The following is an 18,677-nucleotide window of genomic DNA, read 5'->3' as shown; positions in this document are numbered from 1 at the left end:
TAGTATGCCACTGCCGAAATAAGAGAGTTACTTAACGTTTGAAAAATGAACTTATTTCCAAAACTTAAAGCTGTGTTGCACAAACTGTTCGTTTAATGAAGCCGTTTGGACCGAAATGAAATACTCATAGTGCGTGCAGCAGTGCACAGCACAAAAATGTCGTGTGGCTGGATTGGTGATGGAACAACTCCCAGAGCGCCTTTTGTATGCGAGGCAAAACGATGAGAATGTGGCTGCTGTTGAAGGCGAAAATGTTCAACCCAATCTAGGAACATTGATTTCAATAACTTAACATTTCACGCACCAACCTGATTTTGTACAAAGATCTCGGATTATTTAGTTACATGATTAAGTTGACTCGGTAATGGAAGGCAATCAACTATTCACTTAGTATCGATTCACAATTTGGAGATTATACCACCTCTAATTGGATGTCGCATTTGGCAAAAAAATGTCTAACGTAGTGCGTTTTCATCTCAGCTGATACCAATGGACACAGGATATCCGCATTTGATTGTTGAGAACCTAATGCGTCCGCCAAAAATGAAGTTTGTGTGGAGTGTCGGCATTTTGGGATCCTCTTTTGAAAGCCCCCATGGAAACGCCATTTCGGTCAATGGCCAGCCCTACCATACTGTCTACATTGGAGTTGAAGATATGAATTTGAACGATCTTTAGTTTCAGCAGTAAGGGTTTCCAAACATTCGCTCGGCACGACTTTGCCCCCGGCCATCATTTGCGGTATTCGTTTCTCTCATATGAAAAAAATATATATAGGGTTTTCCGAACAGAGGTGTTATTTTGATATTCAAAGAAAAATGATGTTTAATATAAATGATCGGATGTTTATTTCATTATAAAGAGGAAGGTATGCTATTAATAGTGGAAAATAACATCAGGCAAATGACCACCATGACCCCGCTTACAGGACAATATCCTTTTTTCATTACTGAATTGCAAAGTGGCTGCCCTATGTCCTCGATAGCTTCACGAGTTCCATCTTTGAAGTCTTGAATCGACCCTGGGCTGTTGACGTAGACCTTCCCTTTCACGTGGCTCCTCCTCGAGAGATAACACGGTCCGGAAACTTTTCCCGTAAAATATCAATGTTTTCGTTGCTTGTGTGGCACGTATCGCCGTCTTGTCGAATATAAACGTTGCCCAGATCAAAACCATCCAATTCCGGCCATAAAAAATCATTAATCATCTCTCGATAGCGCAATCCATTCACCAATATCAGCTGTTATTGGAAAACCCTTTATATTTTCTGGAGAACTTTAATCTTGAACAATTCAATTACGATTCTCTGTTAGATCACTAAGCGGACATTTTTGGTTTCCACCACCAGATCTTACGTACATATAATCTTTGAGGATTTCGTATAAAATAAAAAAAAAAATTATATATTAATTGTCGACCAAACATGCACATATCAAAATATACATTGTCGTTATTTATTTCTATAAAATCTAAATAATTTTTTCTTTGGCTTAGAACTGGGAATTAATTAATACTGCTGTACTAACTGGGCGTCAGGTAGCTCAAGCTATGAAAGTCTTCATCGTATCACAAGCTGGTAAAGTAGCTGATGTGACACTGCAAAGTTCCTGTTATGCTGAAGATGAAAGTGTTATCAAGGTAATAACTGTATAAAATGTTAATACAAGTATAAATGAAATATGTAATATTATTTTTGAAGTTTAATGTAAGTAAAAGTATAGGCTGGATTTTCCCCAATTTTTTTTTTAAATCACATGTTATTCCGATACTGAAAATATTTTGCGCTCCAAAAAGTAACAGAAACTCAGTTTCATGTTTCTGCGGCATAAAATGAATTGATTTACACTTCAACAATGTTTAAAAAGAAAGTTAATTTCAACAGACAAGTTATTTCCAAAGTGGAAACAGTTCTAATTTTGAAAATAAATTTTTGTTGCGATAATGCACCTATCTCCTCTTGCTGGCGATAGTGTACGAATGAACCCAAGAACATTAACTCGCCGCTCATTTCAGCAACTCAAAATTAACCGGCATAGCTTGAGTAGAATTTCTCTTAAATGTTACGACTTTCAAGTAGCAATTTTTGAGCTTTTTTATATGAGCGATTTTTCTCTAAATACCTATTTTCGGAACAATTCATTGAAAAATATCGAAATATGCATTTTTAAAAAGGCAACATAAGAAGCTCTAAACTGATTTAAAATTGTGTAATATTCTATATATTCAGTTATTTTAAAAGCTTACCTCGTGAGTCTTTTTTTTCTATATATAAGTATTTTCTACGAACATTTAATTTTTTTACTGTTCCCGGTCGTCAATTACACTTTACCCTTAGGAAAGTATTGAAAGCACGAAATACGAAACTGATACATGGGGCGCAATTAACATTTTCAGTTCTCTTCTTCCTAATTGGCGACAACCGCTTACGCGATTTTGGCCGAGTTTAACAAAGCGCGCCAGTCGTTCCTTTCTCGTGGTAACCGAACCAACATCAGGTTAAAGAAGTCACACGACAGCGAGTTATCCTGTCTGAAACCTCGTTTGGTATCAAACGTCATCTTGCATAGTCGTATTAGTGTTGCGAGGATACCAAATTCAGACATCGCGACATACAGGTAACTCAGGTGATGGTGTGTGTCGATTCTCCTTTCATGGGTCTTTTCCAAGATTTGGTGTATTGTGAATATTTGTTCGATGGTAGAATTTCCAGGTCTAAAGCCACACTGATAAAGGCCAATCAGTTGGTTGATGGTGGTCGGGTAGCGGAATGATAGTTCCATCGTCAACGATTGGGGTATCGGGATCTTTATATGCTCTGTGACATGCGCAGCTATCAGTGTTTAATAGGTTCGAGAAGTGTTTCCTCCATAATATAAGTATGCTTGGATGTCAGTCACCAGATCGCCGTCTTTGTTCTTACAGGAAAACGCCCCGGCTTTAAAACCTCCTGTCAGCCGCCAAATTTTTGGGCGTTGTTCCTATTGGCCATTTTCTTTTTGGCTGTCTGTTGAGTTTGCAGCTTTTTGATGTTGAACAGTTTTTACTTAGGTAAATGTATGTTTTTTGCTACATAGAGGCGTGTGCGTAGTTTGGCTGCATCAAGGTAATGATCCGAGTTGATGTTGTCCAACGGGCTTAAATCACAGCTCCGAGGCGGCCAATTGATATCGGAATTTCGGCTGATTATTCGGTTTTCAAAAATGGTAGCTAAAAGTTCGAGTGTAACTTTGGCAGTGTGACAAGTTGCACCGTCCTGTTGAAACCAAATGTCACGGTAACGCTCGCCATTTACTGTAACCGCGGCTCCTCGCTCATTTTCGAAAAAAAAAATGAGCCGATGATGCCGCCAGACCAAAAACCGCTCCAAACAGTGACTCGTTGTGGATGCATTTGCTTTTCTACAGTAACGTGTGGATTTTCTGAGCCCCAAATCCGACAATTTTGCTTATTAACGTAGCCCACGATGTGAAAATCAGAAAAGAAGAAGAAGACTCACCACTTTGGAAATAGGTTTTCAATATTTCCCAGTTTTGTTCAAGCGTATTATAGCGTCCCATTTCATAAATGTCAAACTTTTAAGTAAATTATGAACACATTTGACATGTCATTTGTGTTACCATTCTCAAAAAAATAGGTGGTTCAAAAAGCAAACGCTGTTGGCCCACCCTGTATTACAAACAGATAAATGATTTTCAACAAATAATAACAAGGCAAAGCGTAAAAATGAAAGCAGTGTTGCTAACCATATAATTTGCACCAAAAGTATAATTTTTACTGCAATTTCAATTTTTTTTTATAAAATGTAAATTTGTAAGGAAGCAACATGGGAGCCGATTTGTCAAGAGAAAGAGAGAAAGCTGCTTACTTACCTAACCGTCCATAATTGAATAATGGTTTAGGCGTATATAGCAGTGATGCAAAAGTTTCAACAGCATTTTTTGTTAAACACAGCTTTGCTTAAAAGGTGATAATATTAACATTGCCCGACTTTCCTACGACTCAATTAATAAACTGGGTACAAGTTTTAACCATTGAATGTAACGGGTACCGCTCCTCTTATGCTGAAAACCGGAAAATCAATGAAAGCGTTTCATCCAAAATTAGCGTATTATCTTGCCTTGCTCCTACACCTCACACAGATTGTGAAATAATTCGTAAAACAGTTTCCACGGTTGATTAATCGATCGCAAATATTAAGAAAGTGCTTCCTATGGCTCCAGCAGTAATCACTATTTTCAAGGAGTGTGAACCTGATATGCCGCTTCCGCCAAAGTCAAATCTCACGGGTTGCAAGAAATGACAAAGCAGCTATTAACAGAGGCTGAGGACCAGCAAAATCTAGTATTAATTCAAGCCAACAATTTTTACCATATTCCTGTTAAGGAAATCAAAGCAAAATTGAAATCAGTTTTATCAAAAATCAGGAGCTTCTGTGTGCTAAAATATAGTTCAGCCGAACCAATGGATATATATATACAGAGGCGTACCTGGAGGACGTAGCGCCCATGGCAGCGAAAAATTGGTGCCATTTTGTTTTGCTGCATGTACACCAACTAAGTTGAGTGAGTGATTGTCACAGTTTAAAAACAATGCACGGCTATTTATTTCTGTCAATTTTTCATTCACGCCATTTTTGTGCCCAGCCATTACAGCAGCATTATCAAAGCACTGTGACTGACAAATTCCAAATTCTTGTCATCTTTCTTTAACTGTTCTAAAATACTATTCGCCAGTCCCTCAGCATTCTTCGCGATAATTTCGATAAAGCCAAGAAAGGTTTTCTGCACCTGTACTGTTTTTTTTTTTTTTTCAAAATCAAAGTCCACGAACCTCACGACTTCTTCAACAATATTTCACTGTATTGAGGAAAAGAGAATGAAAAACACTGAGCGAAGGTTATGTTTACACCGAAGTGCCGTGTCGTAAAATGTCCAGAAGAGGGGCGGTCCTTCGCTTCCCACCTCGGTGTTTTCTCTCGATCTCACATACTGCTTTCTCCGTCACGCTCGGCTTTGACTTTAAACAACGTGATGGGGCGCGGACAGTATACGTTTCAGTTTTTCTCGCTGGGGAGTATACAGATTACAGAGTTGACTATCCTGACTTCTTGTATCTTTATTTAAAATTGATGTTGAAAACCTGCATTGAATATACAAAGTTCAGGTAACACTTTGCGCCTATAGATTATATGCTGGATGATTATTTCTCTGGTGCCTTTGTATATTCTATCGAAATTCTTGCATTTGCATTATGAGTCTATTTATTAAAAACTCGTGCGTAACTAAAAACAGATTGCAGCTTGGCTATCCGATAGGGCGAAGGGCGATATCGCCCTTAAAAGAGAAATCTGCAATTTGTAACCCACGTGTCAGTACTTCCGCCTGGAAGTCACTGTTGGTATTACGTAGACGAACAGATTTTTCAATTTTAAGTCTATGAGAATATATACCTGCTCCAATACCACAATCCATTTTACTGCCATCTGTGTACACTGTAGTGTAGAAGTTATTTAGTGAGAATCTCCTATTCTATTCTTCCTTAGGTGTAGAAAGTGGCAAAATTCCTATTTAAGGGGTTATATACCTTGTGTTGGACTAAAAAATCGAAAATTTTTTTATGGCATATTCTAAAAGTATCTACATCATCTTAAAAATATAAATTCAAAAAATCATAAAGACCGGAGCACTAGAACGAAAGTTACAGACCGTGGAAGCGCGCAAATTATCCATAAATGAAGTGCACGCAAAACTTTAGACGCGATTATCTCGAAGTTGTGTTTTTTGAAAATTACCGTCGCGAAAATCATTATTTATCAAAAACTATTTGACCGATTTGCATAAACTTTTTTTTAAATTATTCGAATTTACAACCTCGAGAATCTGAACGGTTCACTTTTTATAAATATTTGCATAGTTCGCTGGAATTAATGTTTTTTTTTTAATTTTTCAAGCCCTCAAAACTCGTTTTTTTGGTGCAATGCGGTTTTCATATCGAGAAAAATTTTTTTTGAGTAAATAAACCGTTCAGATTCACTAAAAAACATTTTTCTATAATAATCATTTAATTTTTTTCATATCAGTTGAGCTGCTCATGCGCTACCGTGATCACCACAAACCTCTTCTAAAAAACGACGTTTCGGGGGAGGGGCGATATCAACAATAAATAATAAAATTTTTTAAAATAAAAACACCCAAATTTGTTCTTCGAGCGTTACCCTTCAGTATGATATATGCCTCATTTGAATAAAAGTTCTGAAACATATTTAAAAAAAACTATGACAATCGTCCAACCATTTGTCGAGCACAGGTTTGCCGCGGTTGGAAGTTTCGTCTACCAGCGCCATTTCAAGATGGTCCCGTGCCACCTCACTGAATTGCTCGATAGGTTTGGAGACAACCGCACCATGATCTGAGATCTTGTGCTTCTTTGTTGCCCTCTTGTTTTCGTCTTGCGATCGGTTCTGTTTTTGGCTTCTGTCTTCCGGGCAGCTTGGAATGCTAGGTATTCGTCCACCACCGTTTGACACCTTGCCTTATCAGCCTCATCTTTGGGAAGAGTTTTACCTTCGGTCTCGTCCCTACGAATCTTGCCAAGGACGCGCTTTTGTGTCATGACATTAGCGGATGTTGTCAGTTCGTTTATAGTCGTTGGCGTGTTGTGATCCACAGCTTTACCCTCAGCTGTTTCCTGGCTAGAGGCCAAGAGCTCATCCTCTGAGGAAACCCGATCCCCAGTTTGTCATGGATGGTGCTTGCCCTGTCGCTTAGTATGTGTGTCCGTTTGTCTGTCTTGTGCTGTAAATGCGATAATCTGTCTTCCCGTCACTTTTTCCATCTGTTTTTCGCCGCTATCCGAGTTCTCTTTTTGTTTATTCTCATCATCTGGTTCGTGCGGTTACCCGCCCCGCCCAGGAAGCCCGGTGACCAAAGAGGAATAAGGGGAAATAACCTGTCGACCATGGCAGCGCCCCATACCATGCCAGGCCACCGTTACAACCTGAGCCGGCCTGATATGAGAAGGGCTCCGTTCGAAGACAGCCTTATTTAGTCCCCGGCTACCAAACTCACCCAATAGGCACGGTTCGCATCACACGTTGGGTTGAGAGAGTTTTTTCTTATCGAAGTTTACGTCTTCGGCTTGTGTGGTTCGTGGGGGATCTACGCTACTGCCTTCCACATCTGGGAGATGTTCCCCTATTCACCACCTGGGGACTCGCCCTCTAGGGATGACAGGCTCCCCCGTGAGAACCCAGTGTACTTGTTTAAACTTTTCATTCGGAAATGATAATGGATTAATCGTGACATAGACTGAAGAACATTTAGTCGTGGTTTTATGCTTGCTTAAGAAAACTCATGGAGTTCATTCTGCACAGCAACTACAAAATAGGCTGAAAAATTATGCTGATACCGTCTTATAGAATTTGGCACTCTGTCAATATCAGAATCCTTATTGAATTCCTACTCGTGTTGGGCTGAAGGAACAGTCATTAAATTCATTAATACAGGCAATCTATTAAGCTCCAGACATCAGGTTTGAAACTTTATTTTCCATCGTCCTTTGTATTATTTCTGTTTTTTATACATTTTATTTGAATTAATTTTTTTTTTTATCTATTTAAATATATATTACGTTTTCTTTAGCATCATATATTTTTTAGTCAGGTAGAAGAGCTTTAGTTTATTTATTAAAAAACCGAGATTTTTCTGATTTGGATTCATATGTTGTAGTTAGATAACTTTTATCATAATAAGCCCTCGATATTCTTTAAACATGTGCAATTATATATTTAATTTTTTAATGTTTTAGGTATCTTCTTCGTGCAGCTCAGTTTATATAGACGGCTCTGAAATAAGAGGTTCCTCTAATGCTTCAGTTATTGTAAAGTACGGATCGTATACTGGATTGGCGAAGTTTACTGTGTGGATGCCAGAATTTCCATTAGAAGTCTATGTGTCGGACTTCAGGCTGTCTCAAATAAAAGGATGGAAAGTGGTTGATGAGAGCAGTATTTTGTAAGATTTTAATTTACATACAGTCCCGGACATAAATATTGGCCCAACTTATGAAAATTTTCTAAAATATTACATATGCCATAATAATTTTTTTGTGTTCTCATATTTACCCTTCTATTGACTATCGATATAAAGGAAAACATTAGTGTGAACTTTATTTATTCTATCCAAAAAAATTAAATAACTTTAAACTGACCGCTTTCATAGACGGTATTAGCACTTAATGGAATAAAAAGTAAAAATAAAAAGTGTGACAAAGTATGGGTAACGCTGTAAACAAGTCTCATGCGAACATCATGAATCATGTGCTTCGGGTAGTTGTCTTTCTGAATGGTGAATCTCTTCGCTATTTTCTGGTTTTCCATTTGTATTCTTCTTTAATATTTGAGAAAACAGTTTTGTCCATTACATCATCAATTAAAATCAACTTCCCCACCCCAGCAACAGATATGTTGGCCCATACCATCACCCTAGCCCCGTTTTTGTTTCAAACGCAGTGTTGCTCTGCCGCCATACCCTTATGCGACCGTCAGATCGAAAGATATTGCTCTTACTCTCATCCAGAAACAGTACGTGCTCCCAGTATCTAACTGGTTTGTCAGTAAATGCTTTTGCGTAAACAATCCTTTTTGCTTTATTAGCAGTCGACATAAGTGGCTTGCACCTCACACTTGTAGAACTGTTATCCTCCATAATTGTGTGGAGGTAATGTTTGGTGGGCGCCGTAGCCGAATGTGTTGGTGCGTGACTACCATTCGGAATTCACAAAGAGAACGTAGGTTCGAATCTCGGTGAAACACCAAAATTAAGAAAAACATTTTTCTAATAGCGGTCGCCCCTCGGCAGGTAATGGCAAACCTCCGAGTGTATTTCTGCTCCTCATAAAAATATCTGCCGTTCGGAGTCGGCTTAAAACTGGTCCCTCCATTTGTAGAACAACATCAAAACGCACACCACATAGAGGAGGAGGAGCTCGTCCAAACACCCAAAATGGTTTCCCCTCAACTTTTCGGATGACTTGGCTCCGTCCACGTTCTGTTAGCTTCTTTGAGTAACCAATACGCAGCTAATTTTCAAGGATGGTGAAAACGTCTTTGAAACGCTGTACAATGCTATATCCGCTTCCGCTTATCATCTTCCCAATCTCAGCATACAATTTACCTCCGTTGTGTAAGGGTAAGATAACTTTTCGTTCCGATTGATTCGTTTCTTCTTGTTTGCGACCCATGTACCATTACGGTGTGCCAGAATTTTTTTTACCTATGAATGCAAGGCGGTCAGTTTTAAGTTATTTAACTTAAATGGATAAAGTAAACAAAATTCAGAGCAGTATTTTCCTTTTTATAAATAGTTCATAAATAAGAAAATATGAGAAGAATACAAGAAAATTAATATTACATGTATCTAACCGACTTTTGACAATAATTTTTATAATACGCCAATACTTATGTCTCGTATGATATATACATATATATATATCCATGGTTCAATTATAGAAGGTTAGGTAAGTAATGACAAGGGAATTTTGACACTCCCTTATATTGGTTTGCATTTATGAAGGATTGAGGAAGAGGGAAAAAAGTTCTCCCCTTCTTGCCTAAAGGTAATAAAAAAGTACGCAAAATCGCAATTAGCAATGTAATAAAAAATTAGAAAAAAAAAACTGACCAATATAGATTCAATCTACATTCGTATTAGAACAAAAAATAATAAAATGTGCTACTTACTGAATTTTTTTGTCAGGATGACCAAATCAAGTTAACTTTTTAACAAATGTATCAAGATTATTTAATGATTAATGTTCTGAAATTTAAAATGCTAATCATTGTTTTATGTCTATTGTTATTGAAGGTATGTATCCCTGTTAGTTACTTTATTAAATTAATTACTAATAGAGTAAATTCATCATAAGAAGACTGGAAGTATTGCTCTCTCATAGTAAATTAGTACTTATTTCTATTGATAATTTTTATTAATGCAAAGATAGTTAAACTTATAACAACAGCTCCTCTTGATTAAGTTTATTTATTATTATTAGGAATAATAAATTATTACTCTGCAATTTCTCGATTTCCTTAATCTGATTACATTAGTATTTTGTCCTTAGTTTTCGACCCAACTTCAAGTATTTTTAATTCATCACTAAATTAAAAAGAGCTCTTTCAGAATTAATAGGAATTCCTTCAACAAATTGATTAATACTTACCATATATCGTATCTTTTGAGATTCACGAAAAAGCATTTAGCATTAACTTTAGCATAAATCTACAGCAGGAATTAAATCATTTAGCTTTATTTACTATTAATATATATAACTTGAGCACAACACAGATTAATAGAACGTAATCACTACTAAGTTACACAAGGATTATCTTTTACAGTAACTAGGAATTTATTTTATTATTTTGCTATCTTATGAAAAAAGCATTTACAATTGCCGACTCAATTTATGGATCTACGTATTTCAGTGCACAATTTGCTAGTATAGGTACATATATTGTGAGTGCTGCTAAGGGATAAAATACCTTTTATACTTAATGATACACTGTTGGTCTGAAATATATCTATTAGGGAGTACCACTTGACACTCCAATGCTAGGATACACTCGTTGCATGTGAATGCTACATTTATCATAGCGAATAGTTTTTTTATTGTATCACAGCAATGTTCCAATCAGTCCATATTGCCCCATGATTCCTAAAGTCTCTGAAGCTCAAGCAGGTGGACCATCGCATTAATACAGCGAGTAATGTTCTTAGGGCTGAACTCGATAGGACCACCTTCATGAAGATTGTCTTACCGAAGCATAATTGTTCAAAGGAATGGATCGTGTGATTATATCAACAATAGCCCGAAATGCAACCTAGTTTGAGTTCCACTTCAGCGTTTTTCAGTAAGAGCGCTTCAACTTTTTTTTTTGAATAAAACACAAACGGTTTGACTTTTTTAACTAATTTTTTTTTCATTACCGAGTTTGAACATATACATTTAAGTATGAAATTCGATTTCTTTTGCATGACCACCGCGTGCACGTTTTATGAAGTCCAATCGTTGAACCCAATTTTCGACCACTCTTTTGCATAAATCGGCCGAAATTCCGGCAATTTCGCGTTCAATATTGGCTCTGAGCTCACAAATCGTCGCCGGCTTGTTACTGTAGACCAATGACTTCACATAACCCCAAAGAAAATAGTCTAGAGGCGTCAAATCACACGAGCGCGGCGGCCATTCGACCGGTCCATTTCTGGAAATAATGCTCTCATCGAACTTACTCTTCAACAAATCAATTGTAGCGTGTGCTGTGTGGCTTGTGGCCCCGTCCTGTTGAAACCACATGTCGTCTAAGTCCATACCATTCAATTTTGGCCAAAAATAATCGTTTAACATGTCGCTGTATCGATTTCCATTTACAGTAACGTGGCGATCGTTCTCGTCAACGAAAAAATATGGGCCAATTACGCCGCCGGCATGTAAACCGCACCAAACAGTGATTTTTTCAGAATGCAACGGTGCCTCATGAATCACGTGTGGATTGCTTTCTGCCCAGTAACGCATATTTTGCTTGTTGACAGAGCCATTGAGCCAAAAGTGAGCTTCATCACTGAAGATGATTTTTCGACTTTAAACTTTCTTAACAGAACACGCATTTTTATAATAAAATTCAATGATTTGCAAGCGTTGCTCAAGTGTGTAGCGTTCCATGATGAAATGTATACTAATGAAGTTTACAAATGACAAGCGAAAAATAAAAAATATTGCGTCGTTCGCCCTCCCTATCGGAAAAAAGTTGAAGCGCACCTATTGAAAAACGCTATAGGAACTAGAGAGCAACTGTGAAAACAGTTCGTCAATAGTAAAAAGAAATTTGAAGTTTGGTCTATGTGGGACGTCAATGAACATTTTAGACTGCCGAAGATTTTCAAATGAACGACTTTCTTCACCAAAGTACTTTTTTAAATATTTCTTTATTTTTTCCGTTCTTTCATGGTACCCACATAATTGGAATATTGTAGTGGTTGTACCCGCCAGCTTGCTCAGTCTGTATATGTCCTCGCACGTTATTTTGAAGTTTTCCCATATATCCGAGGTGACCTTGATAACTGCTTGTCTATCCGACTATTTCAGAAGCACGACCACCATCGACCCAAATAATTAAAAACGTTATTAATTTGAAAATTAATTCGATTTTATCGTAATATGATACTTACTCAAATGTTTACAGTTTGAATGTTTACGATTTTCAACAAATAATAATAAGGCGAAGCGTCAAAATAGGAACGGTGTTGCTGACATAATAATTTACAATAAAAGTTAAAATTTTACTACACTTTAAAAGTTTTTTTATAAAACATGTACGTGTACTTGTAAAGAGCAACATGTTTTTAAATAAGGGAGCCGATTTGTCAAGAGAAAGCGAGAAAGCTGCTTACTTACCTAACCTATAATTGAATCATGTAATTGAATCATGGATATACATATATTATGATATATATCAATGAATCATGTTACATACATATATGTCGAATCCTATAAATGTCAAAATTGTTCACATCTGTATACAATTATTCGAATTTCACTTATTTGCAGACCGAGTAAACAAACTCAACGCCGTAAAAAGAGGTCCAACGGATGGAGTCAATATAAAAGTGATGTTGGGACAGATAAAATAGTTTGTAAAGCCCGATACCAACAAAGCCCTGTAGATGTTTATGCTCGATTTTTGGCCATTGATCAAGTGAGTTCAGAAAATGGTTTTTGTATGCTTTAAGAGGTAATTACTTTGATTTTGCAGAATTCTGGGCGCATAAGTTATTTTATTTCGCGGCGAACTGGCTTGCGGGTCACGGATTTGGTACAACCACTTTTACGTGTATCTGATCCGAAAATTGCTACTTTAAAAGGGAGAATTTTGCAAGGAAAATCAATGGGTCGCACAGATGTGCAGGTACAATATTTCCACTTTTTTATTAGATATATTCTAAAACTTACCATGTCCCCTTAGGTCCTATCTCCCATCACAGGCCGAGTGATAGGAACCAAAGAAATTCGTGTTGGGAGTGATAAAGTCAGTTTGAAGAAGTTAATTGTGCGTGTAATATCAGGTCTGCAATTAACTATTTCTCCAGACACTGGTATCGACAACGGATATACAGCAGAAACTTCGGTTACAAACAAGCTAACTGCTCAATATCAGGAAGGATTGTTGGATATTGATCTCGAGTTTTCAGATGGATCCAAAACTCCTTTGAGGTTCGAAAATGTTTAACTTTGATTTATATTGTCAACTGCAATTGTGTTTTTTATTGGCATTTTTATTTGTTATTTATTTATTAAACGTTTTTTGTTCAATCTACGATAATATGCAGGTGCAGGCAAAGCGAATTCATTAAAGTGGTGACACTAGACCAAGAATAATGTTTTGTACATTAAAATGCCACGACAAAAGAAAAATAGAAAGGAAAAAGGAAAGGGCGAATTACCTTGAACAGCCGACATGCAGTTGAAGGTAGAAGCGTGCGACGATGAGGCGAATGTAACGGCTTTTAGTCATTTCATTTTATGTTGATATCTTAATGTACATGGCGAGAGAAAAAAACTTTTTTTTGGTATACTTAATTACGGCGTAAATGTGGTTAAATGGCTCCCGATGAATACCTTTTATTGTCTGTCGGTAGCCCGTTGCATATAGCGGTACCCCAACCGTAGTGCTGAACCTCGTTTTTGAGCTCTACCTCTGAAAATGTCTGCAGGGTGGTCAGTGCACTAGAAACCTAACAGCAACTGTTTATATATATATACTCGTATATGAAATTGGCGCTTAGACCCGTTTTGGATGTTTGGCCGAGCTCCACCTCCAATTTTTGGTGTGTGTCTTGATGTTGTTCCACCAATGGAGGGATCTACAGTTTTAAGCCGACTCCGAACGGCATATATTTTTTTTATTAGGCCAATGGGTTGGTGCGTGACTACTATTTGAAATTCTTAGTACCTTGGTTCGAATTTCCTTGAAACATCAAAATGAAGAAAAAGTTTTTTCTAATAGCGATTGCTCCTCGGCAAGCATTATATTAGGAATGACTTTCATAAGTAGTACGAAGCGGCTATGTATGTATATAATTGGCGCGTACACCCTTTTTGGGTGTTTGGCCGAGCTCCTTCTATTTCAGGCGTGCACGCCAAAAAGGGTGTACACGCCAGTTATATATGTATATATATAGGTATATAGCCGCTTCGTATCACTTATGAAAGTCATCAGGTTTTTAATATCAAAGCCTGTTATATCAGAATTTGTGGCAAAGAGATGAGAACAAAGCTAGATGCCTGCGAAAGTAGGGAAGTGAAGGAGAAAGTGCTGAGACGATTGCACCTCATCCTTCATACAACTGACGAAAAAAAAGGACTCGTAGTCATGCCGAGTCTCTCAGCATGTGTACCACACGGCCAATATCCTGTAAGATCCCTCGAGCGCCTTCGATCCACTCGTGGCTAGAAAGTTTTCGGGACCTTACAAATTCGTGTACTTGCCCAGCGCTCGCTGAGTTGACGCAACCTCTCCAGGAGCAAATAACAGGTAATCAACCGAATCCCAATCCTCTCATTTCGCGGGGAAACTACTTCACAGGTCCCCTTCTAGCCAGCTCATCTGCGTCGCAGTTTCCTATGTCGCTATGACCAGGTACCCAGACGAGCTTTATATTTAAGAATTCGGACGAAATCGAAAGTGAAGTCAGGCATTCTCTGATTGCCACTTGGCTGTCGGAGTAGATATTTGGTATCTTAATTTCTGAACAATTTTGATGCGTACAATTTTCTAATTCAGTTGTAAGTTACCGTACATCGTCTGATAGACGAATCTTGAGCATATCGGTAACATATTTTAAAATGATTATATATTTTCCTTTTTCAGTTATATTCGAAAAAAGTTGAAAATATGTGCCAATCTTGCGCCACAAAATTATTGCAACTTCGTTTACTTTATATAACGGTAAAAATATTCAATCTCTTGTTTAGTTTTCTAATTGCATTGAATTTATTTTGTTGGAGACATTTGCTAAGCATCATTTGTGCACAGGTATTTGTTGTAACAACACGTTTTATATGAGAAATTTCATAAAGTGAGCAATGGCTAGAAACAAATTCGGTGAGGCGTTGTGCCTGCGTTATTTATATACTATAACAACGGAACTATAATAACGGAACTTCTCAAAAGGACATTTCTATAAAATATAATATTCATGGGTCGTCTATTTCAGGAATTATTTCGAGCTTTATAAAAAACAAAATTGTTACAGTGGTACATCGTGGAAGCTAAACAAAATTTACCAAAAAACTGATTCTGGGATTGTAAGAGTTACCAATCCGTTCAAGAACTGTTGCTCAACGACTGGCCGAGGCTGATTTGCGTAGTAACCGACCCCCAAGAAACCGCTGATTAGTAAACGCAACAGCTAGAATGATTGCAGTTCGCTAACGATTACATAAATAGGCCTGTAAGAAAGTGGAAAATTGTCTTTTTTAGCGACAAATCCAAATTTAATTTAGTGGGACGTAATGGCACATGCTACATCTTCATCAATATGATTTACTAATAACCAATACTGCACCGCAATCGCTAAGATCAACGTTATAGTAGAATGTCTGACCACAGGTGCATTCGTTTCATGGTAGTCGATATTACATTTTTGAAAACGGCTTTGAGCGACCAGCCGCGCTTTATGCCGGTACTTAATGCATTATACTCGGCTTTCATCGCTTTCCAACGAGAAAAAAGTATTTATTGTGTTTCACGCCATCGGTCAGAGAGAGCGTTTTTATCGCGTTATAATTCTATTAATTTAAAAGAATAATTCGCAAAATTGAAAATAAAGGCAATATAAGTTTCAGTTTTATCAAGTGATTCTTTGCTTTAATATTTTTTTTTTTTTTGAGATAAATTTTAAAAGTCTTTGCAAAGGGCTCTTATTTTAAGAAACATTCGTGTGCGAAAGAATAGTTTCTTAATTTTATTGTCACATGTAACATGGGCTGCCTTAACTTGATGTGTTTCCAAATAGTTGCCTGTAATTTGCGGCCCATCACCTTTAGCTTCGTTAAATTTATTATTATTATTAAGCAGCAGCACTAGCAGCATAGGCCATCGGCTGTCTGATAACAAAAAATGTGAATGTACTTTAAAAAAGATCCAACGTTAAGTAATTATATGAATGCGTATAATTAATATAAGCTAAAATTTTAGATCCGTCTGAACAAGTCGTTGGCTTTTAGAAATTTGCAGACAGCAAGTATAATATTAGGTGCGCAAATAAGTTCTCGCTGTTTGTCAATAGATGCCGCCAGCAGTGTGTGCTAGTCGATTCTAACATAACCTAACCCATAAACTAAGTTTAGACACATGGTAAACAAACTGCTTCAACATATTAGTGATTTTGTTTTGGTATCATATATTTTTGGTTTTGTGAGAATGTCTGATTTTGTGCCGAATAATTGTCATTGGCGGGAAGTGTTGATTTTCCTCTTTCATTCGAAAAAAACGGCGCCTGAAGCGCATCGAGAGTTACAAAAAGTTTATGGAGATGCTAGTTTAAGTGAAACAACGTGCCGAGATGGGTCTGTCGCTTCAAAGACGGTGATTTTAATGTTGACGACCGTCCGCGTGAAGGAAGGCCAAAAACGTTCGAAGACGCTGAATTGGAGGCATTGCTCAATGAGGATCCGTGTCAAACGCAAGAAGAGCTTGCTTCAGTATTCTATTCCAAGCGATTGCATGCTTTGGGAATGATTCAGAAACAGGGGACTTGGGTTCCTTATGAGTTAAAACCAAAGGATGTTGAACGTCGTTTTTTCGCCTGTGAACAACTGCTCCAGCGGCAAAAAGGAAGGGTTTTCTTCATCGCATCGTGACGGGTGATTAAAAATGGATTCATTGCAGCAATCTAAAGAAAAAAGTTATGGGGACTGCCCGGTCATGATTCTACGTCGTCGCCTCGGCCGAATATTCACACTGCGAACGTTATTCTATGTATTTGGGCCAAGTTGGTGTTTTTTTATTATGAACTGTTAAAACCAAGCAAAACCATCACTGGGGATCGGTATTGACTTCGATTGATGCGATTGAGCCGAGCACTGCGCGAGAAGCGGTCGCAATACGCGGAGAGTCATGATCAAGTGATTCTCCAGCATGACAACGCTCGGCCTCACATTGCCAAACCCGTTAAAACCTACCTGGAAACACTGAAATGGGAAATCCTACCCCACCCGTCATATTCTCCAGATATTGCGCCGTCCGATTATCACCTGTTTCGATCGATGGCACATTGTCTAGCTAACCAGCAGTTCTATTCATACGAAGATCTACCAGAAAGATGGGGAAAAGTAGTAACCAACGATGGGCAATACTTTCAATGATTCACTTGAAACCATTTTTTCAGAATAAAGTTGTATTTTCATAAAAAAAGTTGCACACCGAATACTTGCAGATGGCTCTTTAAGAAAATCAAGTGCGTTAGGGGATACAAAGAATTGTTGTCTGGAGGTGTGGAGATTTCGACAAGAATGTAGAATATGATCTAAGGTTGCGGTTTCGTCACAAAAGGGGCAATCATCTGGCTGCGTACGTTGGAGGAGGTTTGCGAGTGGGAGAATTGTGTGGCCCAAACGCAGGCGCGAGTATGGTTTGAGCACTTTTAATGGAAGGTCGGAAGGAAGTGATATTTTTGATCTAGATAGATTTATGAAAGCGTAGTTGTGGTGGTAGTTTTTCTAGTTATCTAACAGATAAATGCGCCGTTGTTTTGTAATCTCTGGAAGGATGTCATTTTTAGAGTAGCATCTATGGTAGATTAGAAACGCTTCTTGCCGCGGCATCAGCGTTTTCATTGCCGGTAATCCCTAAATGCTTGTTTGGATAGCTTATGAGTATATTTCTTATAGTTTTTATATCAGTTTGATCGTGTGTTGGACAACTGATGTGCATCAATGCCGTGCGCTTGACTGTCTGTGCATATAATTATTTTGTCCTTAATTTGTTTGGCATAAATGGAGGCTTCTAACAATGCCACTGTTTCCACTGTAAAAGCAGAGCTTATTGGGTGCAAAAAATCATGATCGGGTACTTTTTCCCCCCGGGACCGGAGTTTTCAGAGGGGCCCGGACTCGAGATTATACGTATTTATATGAATTAGACATAATTTTAAAGGGCCCGCATTGCAATTTTCCCCCGGGCCCGGATATGCTCTCTACGGCCCTGGCTTTGTAAACTGCAAAGCAGGAATAATTGGATATTGGTTTTGTTTCTTCACTTGACTTTATGGCAATAAATTTAGGATCGTCGGCTTTCGCAAAAACAATTGGAGGTAGTTCGGGGTATGATTCTCGAGTTTTGTTGGGTTTTTATGCTTGCTATGAACACCCGGGAAAGTAGGGCGAAACTATTTTCCTTAGGTGGGAATGCCCCAAGGGGCATTGTTTCGCACCTATATAATAACACTAATCCCTCGGAGATCACTCGCGTAAGCAACTATACACGGGCAATTTGTTAATGTGTTTACGTAAGTTAGCGAACAACAATGCTACTACAACTACTACACAGCGGAAGAGATAGTGACCGTACGCAACGAAATTTTTTTATTTGACCCGCAGTAAACATATTGAGGAGTTCTCCCTCA

General features: G+C 37.9%; 1 protein-coding gene across 6 annotated transcripts in view; it reads left to right on the top strand.

Moving 5' to 3' along the window:
* The window catches only part of LOC128858589 (transmembrane protein 132C), an 82,822-nt gene that overhangs the window by 42,805 nt on the left and 21,340 nt on the right, over window positions 1–18,677 (top strand). For all 6 annotated transcript variants that reach the window (XR_008454036.1, XM_054094984.1, XM_054094985.1 and 3 more), the window contains exons 6-10: window positions 1,495–1,638; window positions 7,807–8,012; window positions 12,601–12,748; window positions 12,806–12,958; window positions 13,016–13,263. Coding sequence is in view for 5 of the 6 variants with exons in the window: in XM_054094984.1 (XP_053950959.1) it covers window positions 1,495–1,638; window positions 7,807–8,012; window positions 12,601–12,748; window positions 12,806–12,958; window positions 13,016–13,263 (899 nt within the window). In the remaining variant the exon portion in view is untranslated. The remainder of the gene's footprint in view (window positions 1–1,494; window positions 1,639–7,806; window positions 8,013–12,600; window positions 12,749–12,805; window positions 12,959–13,015; window positions 13,264–18,677) is intronic.

The sequence above is a fragment of the Anastrepha ludens genome, chromosome 3, assembly GCF_028408465.1.
Source record: "Anastrepha ludens isolate Willacy chromosome 3, idAnaLude1.1, whole genome shotgun sequence".
NCBI lineage: Eukaryota > Metazoa > Arthropoda > Insecta > Diptera > Tephritidae > Anastrepha > Anastrepha ludens.
Note: the sequence above shows the minus strand (reverse complement) of the source record. Positions and strands in the feature narration are given on the sequence as shown.